The following is a 20131-nucleotide window of genomic DNA, read 5'->3' as shown; positions in this document are numbered from 1 at the left end:
TAATTACTTTAATTATGTTTAAGAATACCAGATAGTATAGGCAAATAAATAGCATAGGCTGCTGGAAAGGGTTTCTATGGCTTGCGGAGAGCAGACAGAAGGCTGCTGTAACCGCATGCTCTGGTGTTTGACAGATCACCTCCGCACCCAGGTGACTGGGGTTACTGCGAGTGTACAACTGTACACACACGCACATATACACGTGCATGTTGATACCGAGAAATATAAAAACGACAGGAAAATAAATAACTGGCCAGTGACTAAAAACGCCCCAATGCCAGGGCTTTCCTTACTTATACACCCGTATTTTTCCCCCAAGGCACCAAGTCGGCGTTCCTTTCTTCATTCGCCCAAACTCCACAACTTTTGTGTTTAAACATCATGGATAGTGACAACAGCATGTCGCTAACGGGAATACACTTAGGGAATCAGCTAGGTGAGAGCAGTGTGTGAAAGAGGAATCTAAACAGGGGAGAGTTGTGCCCCTCTCCAGCCCCCAAAACTTGTGTCATGGAAATCGAGAAGTGCAGAAGCCAAATGCGGGTAGGGAGGATGTTTCCATCATGTCCTGAGATCTGTTTATTTCTTTATTTCTCTATTTACAGAAGTATTTGGATGTGCAGGCTAATCACCTTTAATTTTTCATTTGCTTGTTACAGATGTCTACCCCGTTGCTCTCAAGGTAATCTAGACAGAAGCAGCTGAAAGCCTGAATCTTATGCCTTAGACATCAAAGCAAGCTCGCACAAAGAAGTATTTCTTCACAACGGTGAATCTTCATGGTAAGTTAGGATTTCTATGGCAATAGGCAAGTCATACTTAAATAGTGAAAGGCGAAGTCTGGAGCCCGTCCAGTCTTTTCATTAAGGACATAATATTTACGTCTAACAGGCCCTTTTTCTTGTGTATACAAGTATATATTTTTGTTTGACGCGAACTAAATCATTTTCATTTAATTTCCGGTAAACAAAACCCACGCGAACAGGGCACTTGTTCCAGACCATAATAAAAATGGATAAGACTGTCAGGAAGAAAAGGCCCGCTTGAACCGTCGCCTCAGCTCACTTTTGTTTCTGCTTTCTGCCAGGATCAGAGAATGCATTTGGGATTTGAGGGCGAGTTTCTAAAGGCAAGGAAATGGTTTTTAAGGGGGGAAAGAAAAGGAGAAAGGTCTAATCAAGCTCGGGTTGTTCAAAGGGCCTGATTTTGGGGTTGAAAGTGTGAGTTTTATGGTGCATCAGCATGCCACGTTAGGATCGCTATGGTAATGAGGAGAGCAATAGCAAGCGGCCTTCAAAGGAGGCACACTCCATTTGAGACAGTCTATTAAGATACATTTGCACTGACCTTTGGTTTCATGCTAGCTTAATACACTCAATCTGCTCCCCGCTAGAGATAGACTTCCTCCACCTAATGCACTTCGGCGGAGCTGGGTTTTGCTGGGCTTCGCCCTCCCCTCGAGGCGAGCTCCGTTCCGACGCCGTAGCCCCGGTCTCCTTCTCCCCAAAGTAAGGGACTGCCAGCCCCCCAAGCCCGGTGGGAGCTCCTGCCCGCTGTCCCCAGCCTTTCTGACCAGCTTCTAGCAGCAAAAACTGGCCACAAAGCCTGAGGATTGCTTCCCTTCCTCCCCACCAAACGTGGCAGAGGAAGATAGGATGGGGACTGGAAGATCCCCCTCCTTGGGCTGCCTCTGTCTCAGGGAATAGGTGTCCCGATGCAAGTCCCCCAGGAGCTGGAAAGCGGGGTGAGCTCCGGGGGGAGACGGCCGTACCCCCTTCTCACTCTCCCGGTCCTGCTGTGGCTGCGTGGCAGCGAGAGGAGGCTCCGTGGTGCGGGGGAACTTGACACCCGCATGGCCGGGGCCATGGGCGCTGGGCCATGGGCCCGGGAAAGTTAGAAGTCCATGTTCCAGTAATTGTCTTGTTGTTTATTTTATCCAAGTACCCTAGTGAATAGGGGAAAAATAAACACGGGGAAAAAAAATTCAAACAGTTGAGTCGTCTTTAGTGCCAGCCCTTGTGGTTGAATAAAAAGGATGGTCCAATTTCTATTGAGCTGAGAAATCTTTGAAGTGGGAGTTATTATCTGAGAAATTCCTGCTCGTCGTCCTAACAACGCTGATGAAACGTAAAAGGTTCTTTGTCAGCGATTTGTTCTCCTCTCTGTCAAACTCACCCTGCCCGTTAGCTTTAAACCGTTTCTAAAGAGATAAAATCAAACTTTTAAAGATAACTTTAGGGGCCCAGAGGGTGCAGAAAATACCAAACTATCGAATCCTGTGTATAGACATACATCTGGATATATGTGGCTGTGTCTGTGTGAAACTCTGACTGTGTACAGATGTCCATGGATGTCTGTATGACCTTACAGTTCGAAAGTTGAAATTATGTCCATTGTTTTTGCATTTCATCCTCCAAACTTTTCCTTCTAATAAATTATTCCTACATACACTCTGCACGGAATGCGATTCTTGGGCGAAGGCAGAAACGTTGGGTTTCATTAACACCACTTTGTGACCAACAAATGTTTTCTCTCCAGTAGACTGAGAGCAAGAGCGTAGACACAGAGTAAATTCTTTGATCATTTAACAGTCCGAATACCTATCACGCATGTATATACTGCAATGTATCGAAGTTGTTAACGCATTCAAAGTGATGGCTTCCATATGCTCTCATGTTTTATTGTCTGTACGTGTAAGGATAGTCAAACTGCATCCCTTTTGTATCTTCATTTTATAAACATAATGGTGTTGTACTGAAATGATTCCCTGATCAGGTTTTATTTAGTAGTTTCTCATTGGATATCATGCAGTGCCCTGTTCGGAATATGAATTCCTTGAAGCCGTAACTCATCAGTGTACTTCTGTTTTAGTTGTTAAAGAATTATCTGAGCCAAATCCTGCCATTCTAAGCCAAATCATTAATTTAATGGGACCTTTTCTGAGTAAAGACAGATTCAAATTAGAGTGGAGAGGGTATTACTATTATTCTTGTTATTATTTTTTGGTCTTGTCATATTTATGAGAAAATCTAGCACATTCTTTGTGAACTGTACAGAGAAGAAGCCTCTGAAAAATGTAGCTTGCAGAAAAACATTTACAATGTTGGTATACTGTATCTTTTTCCAGACTTCTTATATTCCTTATTTTTCTTTATCACATGTTTGGCAATGAAGGAATGTTTTGTTGTGTGCTTGAACATACTATTTATTTTTAATACTTGGATTTTTTTTACAATAAATATTTATAAGCATTTCATTTCTATGGTTATTTTTGCAAATGTGCACTTTTAAATTATGTGTTTGTACTGATGATACCGAGCCATTCCTAAAACACGGTGTAATCAACCTTCTCTTTCTGTTGGTTTTTATATTACTTGAAAAAAATTGCCCAAACCTGTGTACTATTAATGTGGTGTACAATCAAGTATTAATGAGTGGTTTTTTGTTGGTCTTTAACCTTTTTTAATGTTAATCGTTTTAGGTTGGCATTTCCATTAAAAGAACAGAACAAAACAAACCCCTTCTTTGGCTTCATTTCTGCGACAACATTTTTCAGATCGCAGACTTCAAACCAATTGTACTTTAAGCATTGGCCAAGGTGCAGGGTGCGGGAACAGAGCCGGTGGCACCCAGGTGCAGCCCTGTCCCTCTGGGGGGTGGGTGCGTGTCCCGGTTACCTCCGCAGTGGCACTCTGGCTCCTCACGGGCACTGTGCGACACTGGGGACACTAACACGGGGATCTTGGGCACCAGCACTCGGGGGATTGGCGTGAGTTTTCAGCGGGGGCCACTCCGAGAGGCTGCTGCTTCCTCCTGCCCGAAGGGCTGTTGTTTCGCAGGATGCAACTGTTCTTTTGAAGAATTTCCACACACCCCCTCCAGAATGGGTCCCAGTCACAGCGAAATAAAACCCTTTTATAAGGTTCCTAGGCGGATTTAGTGCATTTTATTTCTTTTTCAAGAGAGGGAATTCTTTCGACAGCTACAGTAATCTGAAAGTAAAGTAAGCCTTCTTTGCCTTGCGCATTCCCCTGATGGATGTTAACACGTTCCGGGGTTCCGCAGCTCCCGAACCTGCTCGGAGCTCCCTTGGCAGGACAAACGCCGGCTTTGCTGTTTGCAGGGACGCAGCAGCCTCGGACACACCGCGGCCCGAACCGGCCGGCGCCTTGCGCATGCGCTGCCTTGGTTGCTTTTAGAAAAGGAAAACTTGAAAGAAGTTGCCTAACACACAGAGATGACAAAAAGTTGGCTCTAGCTGCCAGGAATATTGTCAATAGAGAATACATTTGACTACATGAAGGGAGAGAGAGAAAGAAAGAAAATAATTTAAGAAATAATAGAATTCAAGAAAAAGAAATGAAGGAAAACATTTTTGCTGGTCTGTAAAAGACAAAAACTGGCCCATAAAGGAAAGGAGGGCTAACAGTACATGCTAATTAAAGAATACAATTCTATGGTCTATAATGATTGAGCGAAGACATGTACTTATTACACTTGACTGTCAACAAGGGAAGGAATGTCCCCTCAGACAACATGGTGAGAGACGTGTGGGCATTATTAGTGGCCCTTTTATAGACATTGCCTTTTCTTTCTCAATGCTGACAAACCATTTTGGAGGGAACCATCCCCTGTTGCTTCCTATCATCGATCCCCATGCAAGGCCCTGCATTGTGCAAGTGCATTAATTAAAGACCATTCATTTAACAATAGGACATTGTATGTTCAGGAAAGGAAGATTAGAAATATGAATCAGTAACCGAGACCCGTTTCCGCCACCTTACCGGGAGAAGCGGAGGGGAAGGAGGTGGCAGCGTGCGGTTAAACACCCTGCACCACCCGGACGGAGCGGGGCTCCGCTCCGGTTACGCTTTTTGGGAGAGAAATCCTGAAACCGGTTACAATTGGAAACAACAACAACAACAGAAAAAGGTTGTCAAGTGTCTCCATGGGCGCCAGTTTGCTCGACCCTGCTCGGTGCCTCGCCAGCCGCCTGCTCCAAGGGGCCGCGCAGCCCGGCACGGCCCGGCTCTGTCCGCCGCCCCTTCCCGGGCCCGGGCCCCCCCGGCCGGGACCGACCGTGTCCGGGGCTGTGTGCGTGTGTACACACATCCCCTCACACATTTGTTATGTCAACGGGTTTGCTCCGGCCGCATGTAGAGGCACGGGCACAGGACCTGCATCCATCCCTCCCTGTCCCTGCGCTGCCCATATTTTTGCAGTCCAAAGGAAAAACCATCTGGAGCCCCAAAGCCGGTTGTGACACAAACGTGACTTATCGTGAGAAGGTAGAAGGAATACGCAGGGAGAAGGAGGTTATGAGGGAGCGGGGGAAGGACAGAAGACGGATTCCCAGTATCACCCACATGACTTACTAAGCGGCTCCAGCTCCTCTAAAACCTCTGGGCCATATGTTAGTTTATTTACACCCTTTGTCTTTTCGTGTGTCGCCTGGTGAAATAATATTCCTGGGATGTAAATGAAAGTAAGCTACAATAAACAAACAAGGGCAGCGCCCGCTAAAGCGATATGTAACATCTCTGAGTTTCCAACAGAGTATGTCGTTCCCTCGGTTATAATGGGGCCAGGATAGCAATTGAAGCTTTTAGTTAAAGCCCCTAGATTTTTAATGCTGAATGTCACGTTGACTCCATTTTCTGATAGATGATTTAGTTTTTTGCAGGATTACACTATTCAGGAGAAGGAGGGGGAAGAACAAAAGTCACCGCAAAAGCAACTCTTTAACAGTTAAAAAGAAATGGCACAACAGACTAAGGTGCTCTTAATGACGGTAACGTCTCAGAGAAACCTCTGCAACTTCCCGTGAGGCTGACTTCAGTCTCAACTTCTTCACTTGGATCCACCCCGCTCCGACGCCAGGACCACTCTGGCTCCTTTGGATCAGGCGCCGAGACCCCGGGGAGCTGCAAAGGGTGCGGGCGGCAGCTCCTGCGTTTCAAAATCCGTGCACCAACTTCGTTTTCTTCGTCATGAGGCAGCCAACCTCATGGCCGGGCTGGAGCTCCCCAGTCTACAAGGAAACCTTTTTCCTAAAATAAATAGGACGCTCTAACAGATCGGCAGATTTTTTTTCTTACCCCCTAGTCAATGTTACCCAGAGGATCGGCTCTATTACCGCCGCAAAACCCTTCTCCGGGTCATTGCGGGTTGCCTGGGCCGGGGAAGCCACCCCGGGGGTCCGGGCTGAGCCCCCGGCAGCGGGAGCCGGGCTGAGCCCTGCGGGGCTGCGCCGCCCGCCCGGGCTGGGGGCGGCCCCGGGACGGCGCTGCCCGCCGCCAGCAGCTCCCTCCTGCCTCCCCTGCCTCGCTGCTGGCCCGAGGGTACCTGCTACAGCACGCCCTGCACATCAGACAAAAGCGCGGACACCACCACTCCCCCTCATCCCCCCAGCTGTTTCGGGAAGACACACACACACACACACACAAAAATTAGTCTTCAACTTTTGACTAGTGTCTGCTGGCTTAAATTATCCTCTGCCCTGGGTGGGGGCATCGGTGAAGCAATGCGAGCTCCCTGCTCCATCCCCTGCTGCCGCGAGCGGCCGGGAATCAGGGAATCAGGTCTGAACTTGGGCACAAGCGGGCTGCCCTCCCTCTTCCATCGTCACGGGGAGTCCCGGAGTGGGGAGTCAAAGGGAGGTTTCAAGGGGGGAGGTTTTGTTATCCCTACCTGAGGACAGATTAATCCTCGCATATACTTGATAAAGATGAAGATCTTGCTGGGAGGAAGAGGGGGAAAAAACGGGTAGGAAAAGAAAGGAATCACTGGATTGTTATTGTCTAGAAAACAGGCCACCTTAAAAAACCTGTTGTAGAAATACAGAGAGTCCTTTAAGTGTGAAATATCATTTCATTGTAAATAGTCAAAAAAGAGTCGGTAATCCAACTTCCGGAAACTGTTCTGAATTATTTCAGCAGACTCTTTTAAAAGAGGATTAGCAGGGCTTTAGGGGCAAAATCCTTCTGTTTTATTCAATCTCTGATTTTATGTTATAATTACTAGATGTAAAGACTCGCGAATTAGTATGCAGGCGTCGTTCAGACATTATGCAGGTGCTATTCTAATCATTCAGCTTTTTAATTAAGGAACGAGGTAAGAAAACAGAATCATAAAAACACTTTTGTGAGAGCTGAGAAAATCGTGAGCGACTGCATGAATAAAGCCTTTATACCTTATCCTGACAGGTCAGACACCAATTGCCTGACTTACGACCTTTTCTTGCTGAAACAATGGTTAACAGCTTTCTCACCTTGTTCCCATTATAGCCTTTATTCTCGCAGAGAATTTATGGAAATGGCCCTAAAATGCTTACACTAAAGAGAGAGATGCAAAAAGGTATTGCAATTTTAATTGGTGCGTGTCCCGTACAAAGATACTTTAATTCGGGTCGTTCGGGAATCGAGGCATTCGGCTTGGCACGAGGATTTGGGTAGATCGAAACGGTTTGAAGCATAAAATTCTCCTTCAGGAGAGGAGGGGACACAAACAAACAAAAAAGCCACCCAAAGTTGCCGGAATGCCCGGACAGCCGCCGCGGTTGGAACGGCGCGGGGTCCCCCTTTGTTCAGCGCATCAGAAGGCATCGTGTTCCCTGGTCCCGCGATGCAAACTTAAAGCCTTTGTGGGGCTTTGTTATTATTATTTAATTTCTTTCCCTTGCCTTCCTCCTCTCCCCTCCTCTCCACCCTCCCTACGCCTGGCACGACTGCATCACGTGTATTAACATATGAATGAAACAACCAGAGCCAATGCACTTAAGGTAATACCTATGCTCCGATCTCGCCTGATTATCTTTTTATAGAAAGTTACATTAACTAATGACATTTACATAAATATGAATAATTAGTAAGGTAAGTAATTCTGCTCCGACGGGGGAAGGCGGAGTAGGGAAGAGCCTGAGACCTGAGCCCAATTTTTGCCTCCGTAGACCTGGACGCTGTTTCGCCCTGGCACTGGACAGGAGGCACGGAGTCCTCTGCAGGGAGGAGGAGAACTGTCACGTTTATATTGTTCTCTCTCTTTTTTTTTTTTTTTTTTCCTCCCCCCCCCCTTTTTTTCCCTAATGCGAAACTTTTCTCTTGTGCCCCTCTTTTATCTCCCCTCGAGACCTCCAGTTCTGAGCAGAGTTCAGTGGCTGTAAATGATAGGTTCCCAAAAGCATCAATCCGCGCTCCTCTAGTACTTGGCCGAGAACAATGCAAGTATTAGGATATCAGCAGCACTCGAAATGATCACGCGTTAAATTATTTTGCTTTCACGGATGAGGGGGCTTTTTTCCAATGTAAATCAAGCGCTTTAGTTATTAAGTCTGAACACTAATCTCCAACAACCTTTACATAATGTGGCAGAATGTGCCACACCACTTCGCACCTGCACTCTGAATAGAGCCGCCTTTTCAATGTAAGACACGCTTGTTGCCCCTGGGCTCCAAAGGAGTTGTGTGAATAAGTCAAGCTTTTTGAATACCCCTACTCGCTTTCTCTTCCTCCTTTGATCACAGAAAATGTCTTCTAATTTGTCCTTTTTCATTGTAACAACGTTTTCAAGTCTCTTTTTATTTTCCAAACCACATATTTATAAAGAACATAAATCGCCCCAGAAAACAAAAGTTCTCTCCTCGCCAACTGGCCGAGTAGCCTATGACCACTTTGTTATTCACAACGAGAAGGGGAAAACAAAGTTCTCGCAAAGACTGTTGCTTCTCGAGTTTGTCCTAAACAAACGTTTAACTTTGGGACAGGACGCGGGGGGAGAAACATGTTTGTTTCCTTCAAAAACAAGGGCAGGTCCATTTGCCTTGGCGATCTGCTTGCTGCTCGCTCCAGGATGGTGGGCAGCTGCGTTTCAACCTTCTACCGGCGATAAATGGCAAGCAAGAGGGCAGAAGGGACCGCTATCTCTGACCACTGGAGTGACTGAAGCCTCCGCCAACTTCCTGAGCCCACCAGACAGCTCAAGGCGAAGCCAGCTGTAGCGAGCGGGTTTGCACGCATTAATTCTTAGCTGAGATGCCTACTTTGACGACCTTCGAGGATAATGAACTCTAATTTATAAATCCGAGAAAGATGTCAAAGTTAATAGGGAGCGGAACCGCTGAAAAAAAACTGCTGGGCTCCTTTTTCCCCCACCCTGCCATCTCCCCGGCACTATTTTTCCACCGAGGAGTGGGGCAGCGGCTGCCCCGGCGCCCAGCGCGCCGTGCCCGGCCCGGTGGCTCCAGGCTGCCCTGGCCGCTCCGCAGCCCCGCATCAGCTGCGGGGGCAGGGGCGAGAGCCCAGCAGGGATTCCACCCCCTGCTTCCACCTCAGCCCTTTCTCAGACATCTCCAAGGTGTTTTGCCCGAGTGTCTGCTAAGGAGCAGTAGGTTAATGGCATTTTAGTGAAGTTGCTCTCTCTGCAGGCTAAGCCCAGCCTAGGAGTTTCTCACTCCTCCTTCTCACAGACGGGTTTCCGGACGACTCTTTAACATCCCTATTCATTAGCACGTTAATCAAGGCTGTAATCCCGGCGAAGAGGTGCCTGTGCATTCCTGCTGCAGCTAAAGCCGCCTCTCGAGCGTGCACCTATGCGCAGCGCTGCGCAGCGCCCGCTCCCCCCTCCGACGGGTGCTTCCACCGAGAGGCTCTTTCCTTACATTACCGTAGGCTCCGGCTAAGAAAACTAACAAACCCTTCTAATACAGTTTAAAACACTTTGATGTCTTGCCAAGAAACACACTTCCTTCAAGAGACAAGTCAACATTTGTTTTTCACATTAAATGGCATTTAGTTGCCACTGAAAAAATGATGCTGAAGGACCACTTTTTAATTCGATGTATAACAACCGCGGGGGTCTAAGAGAAAATAACGGCGAAAGCTATAGACACAAATAACTAAATTACCAAAACGTTAGTATATCTCCTAGGTTCATTAATATGTAACAGACTCCCCAGTTAATCTCCAAAAGCCAGTGTTCCCCCTCTAAAATAGCACTCTGGGACGAATTGTACAGGAGATCAATCACTGCTAATGCAGTAAGGTTTACTGCAAGGGGGGAAAAAGCTATTTACACCTTCAAATAGAAGCTTTTGAGATTTAAGAGTAAGGGTCATACATCACCAAGAATAAATGATTATGAATTGGTAAACGCGCCCTCCAGCCATTAGCTATGCGACGCGATTTATCATTTCTGGGTGTTTTTCTTTTTAAAATCATCTGGCTGTTTGAAAAGAAAAGCATGACGGAGAAAAAAAACACCGCGGGAAAGTTTGTTTTTGCATATACTATAAGTCATCAAAACATGGCTATTCAGAAATAAACGGGGTCACTTATGAACTGCTTAACGAGAGACAATAAAGCCCTTTCATTGTACTCTTTTATGACTCAGGGATCGGTGGGCTTCTCCCAGCCCAGCCTCCGGCCGTCTCTGCCTTTTCACCTCCTTTCGTTGTAAGTTACAAGCCTGCGAGTGTTGTAAGAAATCATTTACGCCCTTAAAAAAAAAAAAAAAAAAAGCAAGAAAAAAAAAGAGCCAAAACCAAACAAAAACCGGTTGCCAGTGTCTTTCCGTCGCCTGGCACGTATTGAACTTAAACTACACGAGATATTTTGCCAGTTTTGAACAATTGCCAGTCTTTATCCAAGATGGTCAGAAAGAGCCGTGTGAGGACTGGACAGGGAGGACCTGCCCTAGACGTGAGATGGTGGGACAGGAGACCTCTTGCTCCTTGTCTCCATCAGAAAAAAAAAGAGAGGAGGGCTAGTTTGGGTGGAAAAACCTTGCAGCCCAGGTCCGTAGAAGCCAGCTGAGCACGTCGGGCGATATCTAGATATTCGTGTGTGTGCGTAGTTGACTCTTTATTTTTTTAAACGATTATCATTGAAACTCTTTCGCAATGCCAAGCAAACCTTTTTCCACTTAGACTCTGCTCAGGGCGGTGGGAATGTTGTTCATCAAATGAAACAATTTGTAATAAAACACATACTTCAGAGATGGGAAAGAATGGCAGCGTGCTGCCGAAGGGCGGGGAGAGCAGAGCTGGCGGCCCCCCTGCCCTGGCTGCTGCTGGGCCGTGGGAGCGACTCCCAGGGCCGGGCAGCGCGGCCCAGCTTGGGGCAGGCACTGGCACCTGCCATCGGGGGAGACAGCCGGGACCGATGGAGAGGGGGAGCCTGACCAACGAGGTTCTGGGGGAGAAGTCACCTGCCATCTCCTCGAAACCTCTTTCACTCCATACACAGCTAAGCACCAGCCCAGGGGCGAGGTGCTGGCTGTGCACGGGGAGGACGTCGAGGGCCATTTCTCTGGAACACTCTCTGGACGTGGCCCTTGGAAATGTCGGGCAGACCCTGCAGGCCTCTAGCAGAGGTGTGGTAGGACATCCTCTGGGGAGGGCCTCCAGGGAAAACACAGAGTTCCCTAAACTCTTACATCCTGCTGCCCCGATACGTCGGGTTTCAATTGTGACAAGTGCCTGTTTTCTTAGGGTAAGAGATTTAATATATCTGGTGAAAGGGTCTGTGGCAGTGAGGCTCACAGCAGGTAACCAGCTCTGCCAGGAGGCTTTTTAGTCCCACTTCTAAGACTCCTAGCATATTTGCAAGATTTGGGAATAAAGCGACTTGGTTTTAGTCTCGAGGACGAGCTGAGATTTCTGGTTTGTTTTACAAGCTCGTTACAGGCACATTTGGCCAACGGGCACTGTTTTATGTAAAGACAAAGACACAGAGCCCATTCTGGGAAATGCGGGGCTTTTAGAAAACTCTGCCCCGTGGCTTATTTTCTACTGGGCGGTTTTGGGAAAAAAAACGCTCAAACACAAAACCCAAATCAAGGCGCTTGCACGCGATGGGCTGCTGACCCTCCGAGTGCAAATACCTTGGAGGTACATGGAGACATTTATGGGGGGATGCTGTCCTCTCATCTTCTGGGCATCTCCCTGCCCTCTCGGTGAGCACCGAAGCGCTCCTGTGCCAGCCGCGGAGAGCCGGGGGCGCGGGCGGCTCAGGACCCCCTTCGGGCGGCCACCCTGTGCCCCTCGCCCACCAAAACAGTGGCCACCTCGCCGTGGACTTCAGTGGGGCATGAGAAAAGTGTGCGCTGTGCAGAGAAGCGGGAGGACCGTGGAAACCTTCCCTGGGTGCAGCCGGTGGGATGCGGAGGGGGCGGGCAGCGGCCGGCACTGCCCGGGCCTGCCCGCACCCCCGGCCCCGTGCAGCCTCCTCTGCCCACGCCGAACTGCGCCTGCTGCCCTCTCTCTCCCTCTCTCTCTCCGAGAAGACGAGTGGTAATAAACTCGCAATTCGCCTTTGTCACAGGAGAGCAAAGGGAGGCCGTTCCCTGCCTCCCCGGGGTCCCCACTGGAACGTCCATTTTTTGGTCCGCCAAAGAGGACTGGGGGGCAACACGTTTCGCTCAGAAATCCTCTTTTCTCTTAGAAACCCATCTCACAATGCAGAGGAAGGAAAAAAAATAATAGTCTGAGATGATCTAGTTCTTTGGAATAGATGAAATTGTTTCCTTGAATATCTAATGCTGCAATTCCAGTTCGAAGTACACCCATTTCCTCTTTATTACATCATTCTGCATTTTATTTCTATGATTTTATGTTTTACTGCTGTTCCTGCAGAAGTCTATATTTTCAGCGTTATAGAAAGTCTCTGAAGATCCATAAGATTATTATTTATCTGACTTTCTGTGTCTCCGAGTGCTGTATACATTATATAATTGCCTTAAAATGTTTTCATAAATTACATTCAGAAATGTGTCATAGTAAATTACCTTTGTAATAAAATGTAAAAAATGCAAATGGCTGTTGTCTTTATTACGTTTTAAACCATTGGTTTATCTGCACTATTTCACTTGTCAGTTGCACAATATGTTGTATAAAGGGAAAGCACAGTTTGATAACAGATAGATGGAACCTCGTGTGTAATCTAGCAGGCACGTACAGTTTGGGTCATTTCCTTATCTCCCGCAGAAAAGACATTATCCCCCTCATATTTACATACTTTTCAATATTTGTCAAACAATCATAAATTATAAATTAATGAAATGTTCGACAGTCTTCAGAGATCAGGCTAATGAAGACATTTACCTTTTTGGTGATTTGGATTCTCATCTTTGTAAGTTTAATGACATTTAGACTCTCACGGTTTATTAGGCTTTATTAGATTTGTCCTTCACTCCTGCTGTCATTCAGATGTCTCTGCATAAACATCACCTGCTTCAGGTACAAGAACAAATCGTCTTCTTCCTCTGGAGCAGCAGCGACACCGCGCCTGGGCGCGGAGCGGGGCGCGGAGCAGGGCCCGGGGCTGGCACAGGCCGCTCGCTGCTGTCCTCGCCCGGCACCTCGGGCCGCTCGCCACCCCGGCCGGGCTGGCAGCCCGCTCTGCGGCCAGCCCCGGCGGCCGGGAGCTGCTGAACGCCCTCCCAAGCCAAGGAACCCATCTGCCTTTGGTTACGCCGGAGCCCGAGCCCAGCCCGCAGACAGGCGCACCCAGCCCGGCCCCTCGAGGCCACCCAGCCCTGTCGGGCTCCCGAGCGTGCCAGCGCCGTGCGGCGGCTCCCAGCGCGGGGTTTGTTCTCTCCCTGTGCTCCCGAGGGCAGCGCCTGGCGCCGCGGAGCGCTGGGCCGGCCGGGCGGGCAGCCTGGCCCGGCTCGGCGTGGTGCAGGGACCTCGCTCTCATGGGTGGTACCTGCCCCCCCAGCCCGGTTAGGCTGCAGAAATTAAATTGCGCCCAGAAAGGTCGGCACTCATCCTCCTCCACCTTTGCGTGGAGAGGCACACGCCAAATCCCGCCGGCCAGAGCCTGGCGCCATCTTCACGGGAACAAAGACCCGGGGCTACCCAGCCTCGCCGCCGCCCTGTAATCGAGTTTCCTAATTTCATTACTCCGCTGGCAAATGTCAGGAGCATGTGTTGGGGCACGCTGCCCCCGCCTCTCCGCACGCCCCCGTCCCCGGGGACCTGGCGAGCGCCTCGACGGCCGGCCCGGCCCCGGCCCCGGCCCCGGCCCCGCGCTGCTCCCGGCCCCGGGACCAGAGAGGCTGGGCACTGCCTCACAACCCCTGAGCTCCATCAGAGGTCGGGTCTGAACCTCGCGCCACGAACCTCGAACATTATTTGTCGAGGCTTCCAAATATTTCCAAACAACGCTTTTGAAAAACACAACGGAGAGTTATTAAAGCGCTTGTTGGTAAAGTGAGCATGTGTTCTGCAATCATCAAAAATTGATATGTACCACCAGTAAAGTAATTATGCACCATCCTGAGGATACGAGAACAGTACATTGTTAATCCACTTGCACACCCGTTGACTTGCAGCATCAGGCTGCAAATAGCTTAATTAAGTCATACACGTGGAATATAACCATATTGTTACATTGCATTATGCACACTATATCTCAATTTATTGGGACAATTAATGCCAGTGATAGACCTCGGGCGAAAAATATTAACCACAAAGCACTAAAGTTGCATTCTGGTGACATTTGCAGTACGGCAAGTAAACATTGAAACAAGGCACAGCCTTCGAGAGCTGCGAGGGCTGCCGGGGACGCCTCTGTCCCCAAGCCCGTCCTTAGCAGGCGGTGGGCAGCCGGAGGGAACGACTTCCGCGTTCTCCGTTCCTTGGCTGATTCCTGACTTGAGAAAGCGCTCGGAGGACCAAAACCGAAAACCCCCTTATTCTTCTTTACTTCAGGGAAGGTTGGGTTGGTTGGGAGCTCCAGGATCGGTCCTCAGAAGGTGTGAAGACCAGAGCAAGGGGCCTCAGAGCCAGAGCGAGTTTCCTCGCAGAGCAGAGGAGCTGTAACGCAGCGGGGCGGGGATTGAACACCCGCGTTTCACGGGCAGCCTACAGCCGGGAGGACACACCAGCCCGTCCAATATCCTGCACACCGTAAACATGACCACATGTCCGTATTCCTACAGGGAAGCGGCGAGGCTGCGTCCGAGGAGGCGACCCTGGGCTGGCTCCCGGCCCACCGTGCCCGGAGCGCGGCAGAGCCGACCCGGCGGGCCCGGATCCCGATGGAGCCCGTTGGGTCACAACGTGTCGGCAGTGTCCAGTCAGGCAGTGGCCAGAGTGGGGACGGCCAGCCCAGCCGGCAGTGCTCAGGCCCCCGCCCCAGGACAGCCTGCCCCCTCACCCGCTCCAAACTGCGGGGATCCCCCGCATCGGCCCTCGAGGCAGCCGGCGGGTGAAGGCAGCGCCGGTAGCGCTCTCAGCATCACCTATCCCCGGGATAAACAAGCGCCCTGCACAGGCTTCACAGCTGGGGGAGGCGGTGGGACCTGTCCCACGCGGAGGGAAGAGCTGGGGAGGAAGGGCCAAGGGGGCAGCTCTGAGGGGCAGCGGTTTTCTTTGTCCAGATCATTTGTGTAAGCAGGGGCAGGTACGCTTCTGGCAGCGTGATACTGGGTGGCACCCATTTATCCTCTGATTTATCCCCTTTCCTGTAAAACCGCTCAGAATCGATATTATTTTACGGACAACCAAATATTCCTAAATCAAAACCAAAACTTCTTTGGTCCACCGATTTAACTACTTCCTCCAAATTTTCTAAACACCCTTCTATGGTGCGCTGTCATTCCCACTGGGATGAAGCCTCTTCAAATTTCCCCAGCTTGCGTTCTTTGGGGATGCAAGGGGCGATTTCCAGCCTCTCGAGGTCTTTGATTTAACGGATTTCTCAAGCGTTTCGGGAAAAAGCCGTCTAGAAAATCATCAGGATTCCCCCAGACGTCTCTTTTGCCCACGTCGAGGTGACCCGCTAAGCGCAGCCGCAGGTGGAGGCAGAACACGAGTCAGACCCCCGGGCAGGGCAGCGGCGGGGGCTGCCGAAGGCCAGGGCTTGCCAAGCGGGACAGAGGTGTCCGCCCACACCGCGGTGCCCAGGGCTCCTCAGCTGCCCACACACGAGTGGGGGAGCTGCTTCTCCCCAAGTTTTTCCTGCCAGCATCTCAGCGCTTCTCGTAAACCGCTGCGCCAGCGGGGAAACGACTGCAAACTGGTTTCTGCTGTCGTGACTGGTGCCGCCTTCACCCCGGCAGCGCCTGTCAGGGAGCCATTCCCGCAGGTGGTTGGGAAACTCCGCAGTAAATTCGCTCTTTGAAAGGGGACAGGGTCCGGTGCGCTACTCGCCCACTCAGACACAGAAAAACCACGCTCTTTCCTGCACTCCGTAGCTGGCTTTTAGCTGAGCGCACGGTTATTCTCCTCCTATTTCGTTTAATCGTTTCCAAATTAAGCCAAATATCAAGAGCTCAAATCACCACTGTCCTGGGGAAACAGACGGCTCTCGGGGACATCCCTCGGCTCCCGGGCACTGCCCGCAGACTGGACCACAGGCAGGACCTTCTGTCCCCTTTGGTGGCTGGCAGCACCTGCCGCAGGCAGGACCTTCTGTCCCCTTTGGTGGCTGGCAGCACCGGCCGCCTCCACGCGTGGGCTCGGCCGCTCCCTCGCCTCGGGGGCAGCCGCCGCCCTGGGGCCCCGCGCTCCGGTGGCCGCGCTGCCTGCGCGAGGGGCGGCGGCTGCCCGGGGCACGGGCGCTGCGGGCACCGGGATGCGCCGGCCCGGCCTCTCCGCCCGCCGCCTGCCCGGCCGGGCCCCGGTGCCGCTGCCAGGCACAGAGGTGGGACAGGGACACAGCTCGGCGCTGGGCACTCGCGGGCGGCCGCAGCCTCCCCTCCCACTTGTTCTGCTGCATGGGAGAATTGTGGAGGAAGGGGCGAGAGGCGAGAGGAGCCCGGGCAGGACGGGCAGGGCTGGCAGGGAGCTTTCAGTCCGCACTGCCCCTGCAGATTATTGGCACCTCTGCACAGCCAGAATATCTCCTTCGGTCCAGCGGCAGCAGAAACTCTGTGCTGTCACTAAAGCAGGCGGGCACAGCCTCGGACTCAGGATGAGGTGCCACATCTCTGCCCTCGCTTGAAGCCAGGACAACTTCTGGAAGTCAATGGCAGTCTCGAGTGCCATGGGGACCACAGGAATTGCAAAGCTTCTTACGACAGAGGACATTGGAGTTTGCTAGTGGTTTCAGGGCTGTTTATGAGTGTTTCCTAACAATAAACAAAGTCCACACCGAATTCAACCCCCTGCCCCACATAGTCTCTAGCTTGTGGTATTTATTTTTGTTATAATTATTAATAGCAGGTATTATTTAGATCTATTTATTACTCAGAAGAGGGACAGGAGCTGATTCACAGCACAGCCTTCAGCTGCAATCCCTGCAGTCCCTTAGACTTGTCCTTTCTGGCTACAGCCGGGAAGCCCTCCCTGGAGACGAGACATGAGGTGCTGCTAAATTAAAAAGTAACACCTTGCCCAGGGGCTATGAATGCCGCGTCTTTTTTTAAACTAAGAAAAATTTTAAAAAGTTAAAGAAAAAAAGAGAGAGAGAAAAATCCTGAGTTGAGGAAGAAAGAAAAACTGTTCGTGACATATGAATTGCAAAAGTTTAGTTTTGTTTATTTATTTGTTGAGACACTTTTAAGGGGGGCGGGGGAAGTGGGACAAAGCACGATAAACACAATAAGAAGCTAAAAGTCTGGAGGACTGTAACTTCGGTGGATTGGTTTAAAGCGGGCAGACTCTGTCTACCTTTGGCCATCTGGCTGATTTAAGCTTTTGCCCCCATGCTGTATGATTTTAGCTTAAAATCTCTTCCGTTGCAGTGCCGCTTTTATTGAATTCATCAAAAGCAAACTTTCCCTGAGGTTTTTTTTTTTTTTTTTTTTTTTTTTAAGAAGGGCTAAAATAATAAGTCGACCACTGTGACATTCTCTGGGCTTAGGCCATTTTTCATAACGCAGCTGATACGCTTTTGTGCAGCTAAGGCGACCAAACAGATGAATAACGAGAAAAGTCTCTCGAAAACTAAAGCTTCCAGCTTTTCCCATCTTTAAAAAGTTAAGTAAAATGAGAGGTGCATGTAAAAAAACCCCTTCCAAATCCAAAACCCAAATCCCATCACGCCAAAGATCAGGGCAATACTTTTATACCTCTGAATGGTAACGATGCCTTTTAAACAAGTTACTGCACACACGCGCGCACACACACACACACACACACACACGCACACACACTCGCACAAAACTTTAAAGCTTGTGAAACTGCCCAGGTGGTGTTTATAGGACCGTAGCCAGTGAGTTGTAAAGAAATCCGAGACAGTTGAAGATTAAACTATTTAGAATTACATGACAAAACAATTTTTTTTCTCAATTTGATTCCTGTTTCACTGTATCCACCGTGTTTAATGCAGGGCTTGAAGGGTCAAGTTGTCTGCAGCACTAAAGAAGAGTCCCACAAATTGTGATGGTTTGGCAGGCGGGGGTAAGTTTATTATTATTTTTGACGTTTTCTCATGAGTGTATGCTTGTGTTTAAAGTTTGCGTCGCAAAGAAAATATGCCCTCGTGATTTTAATGTCATTTTAGCCATAAACCAGTTTTGCGCTCAGAATCACGTCTCTAATGTTGTTGATGTTCTTCCTGGAGTTTTGTCAAAAAAGAAAAAAAATCCTCCTGCTTCTCCCAGCAGCAGAGCAAGGCAGAGCCAGACCCCACGGTGCGGGACTGGGAGGCGAGTGCCTCTGTGCCACAAGGCAACAAGTAACAATTTCATGAGCGTTCGCCTGGGTTCCAAATAATAATTTTTATTTGGCAGTTTGTTAGGGTTTTCTTTTTTTGGTTGATTTATTTTTCATCCCACTGCCATGTTATTTATTTATTTATGTATTTATTTATTTATTTTGCACGTGCATCCCCCAGACCTGAGTGCCTTAAGACCACAACTGTGAACTCCCTGTTTATTATGAAAAGTACTGTACGTACAGCCTGGGTGGAAGCACAGCCATTGGTTCAAATAAAATGACTATTGATTCAAAGTGCGAGCCCTCCAGGCTGAACCGAGAAGGAAGGAATGGGTCATCATTTTTTTTTCTTTTTTCTTTTTTTTTTTTTCCTTAAAAGAGAGAGAGAGACAGAGGGAGAGAGAGACACTTCTAAGCTTGTGAGTGTGACAAACACGACCCAGTCCTTTGATTTTTTTTTTTTTTGATAGATAGCAGGAAAAAAAATTCCTATGAGAAATAATAAGGTTTGCTTGGAAAAATCGGCAGGTAGATCACCCTCAGAAACAAATTCCAGCCTTTCCTATTCAAAACATGGCTTTTTTAAAATTGCGACGACGTGGGGAGGAATGAGGATAATAAAATAACTCGGTGCCTCCTCCCCCTCCTCCCCACGCACTTTCAATGAGGAGCCAAACTGCACTTCCCTGCCACCGGTCTCTGCTCGCCCAATTCCTCCGGAGCTGCTCGGTGCCCCGAGCCGGCTGGCGATGGACAGCCCGTCTTCGTTTGTCCGGGGGATGGGGAGGGAGAGGAAGCAAATACCAGGAAAGAAATAAATAGCAAGGGAAAGAGGAAAGAAAAAAAGGAAGGGAAAAAAAAAAAAGGATGAGGTCAGAACAGTACAAAAACCACCAGCTTATTGGAAGGCACTTGTTAGCAACGGGAGGTGATGGTGCAGTAGCTGCACCCCGGGCACCCTCCGAGCTTCCAGCCCTTCCACCCGGGAGCTGTCTGGAAACGATCACAGCCGGCTCACAGCTAATAATGCCCTTCGCAGAGGTTTGGTCTGCGGTGCTCGCAGAAAATGCAACTTTTGCCCCATTGGTTAGCTAGGTGAATTAGCACACACTGCAACTGAACAGTACTTGACCTTTGCCTTTATGTTTGCTCAAATGTTTGCCTAAAACACAATCACCCTTGACAAGAGAGCATGCTACCGTGTGACACTGCCTATTCAATAGATAGATGTTCCCTGCCACACACAACCCAGTTCAGCATTTTAAATAGCTTAGGTATTTGTAAAAGCCGTATAAATTAATGCCTGATGATTGCTAGTTGCTGGTTAAAGAGCCGACTATTTAGCACGTAAAATAAGAGTCGGCTTAAAAAAGCCCAAACCAGACCAAACCAAAGGATCGGCTGTACAGGGATATAAGGTCAGAAAAGAGAACTTGTGGCCAAGGCGATCAACAGATTCTTAATCTGCCCAATTCACAGCGTGGCTTTGTCGAGCTGCCCTAGCAGCTGGGGTTTGGGACCGGCTATGGC

At 49.3% G+C, this 20131-nt stretch overlaps 1 protein-coding gene across 2 annotated transcripts in view; it reads left to right on the top strand.

Moving 5' to 3' along the window:
• ZIC4 (Zic family zinc finger 4) overlaps window positions 1–18302 on the top strand; it is a 35290-nt gene extending 16988 nt beyond the window's left edge. The window contains exons 3-4 of one of the 2 annotated variants that reach the window (XR_013183626.1): window positions 660–782; window positions 18273–18302. Coding sequence is in view for 1 of the 2 variants with exons in the window: in XM_077183939.1 (XP_077040054.1) it covers window position 660 (1 nt within the window). In the remaining variant the exon portion in view is untranslated. Of the gene's footprint in view, window positions 1–659; window positions 3252–18272 lie in introns of those variants that run through there. The other variant, XM_077183939.1, reaches the window with a different exon arrangement.
• The last annotated feature ends 1829 nt before the right edge of the window (window positions 18303–20131 follow it).

This window comes from Agelaius phoeniceus, chromosome 10 (genome assembly GCF_051311805.1).
Source record: "Agelaius phoeniceus isolate bAgePho1 chromosome 10, bAgePho1.hap1, whole genome shotgun sequence".
In the NCBI taxonomy this organism is placed as follows: domain Eukaryota; kingdom Metazoa; phylum Chordata; class Aves; order Passeriformes; family Icteridae; genus Agelaius; species Agelaius phoeniceus.
Note: the sequence above shows the minus strand (reverse complement) of the source record. Positions and strands in the feature narration are given on the sequence as shown.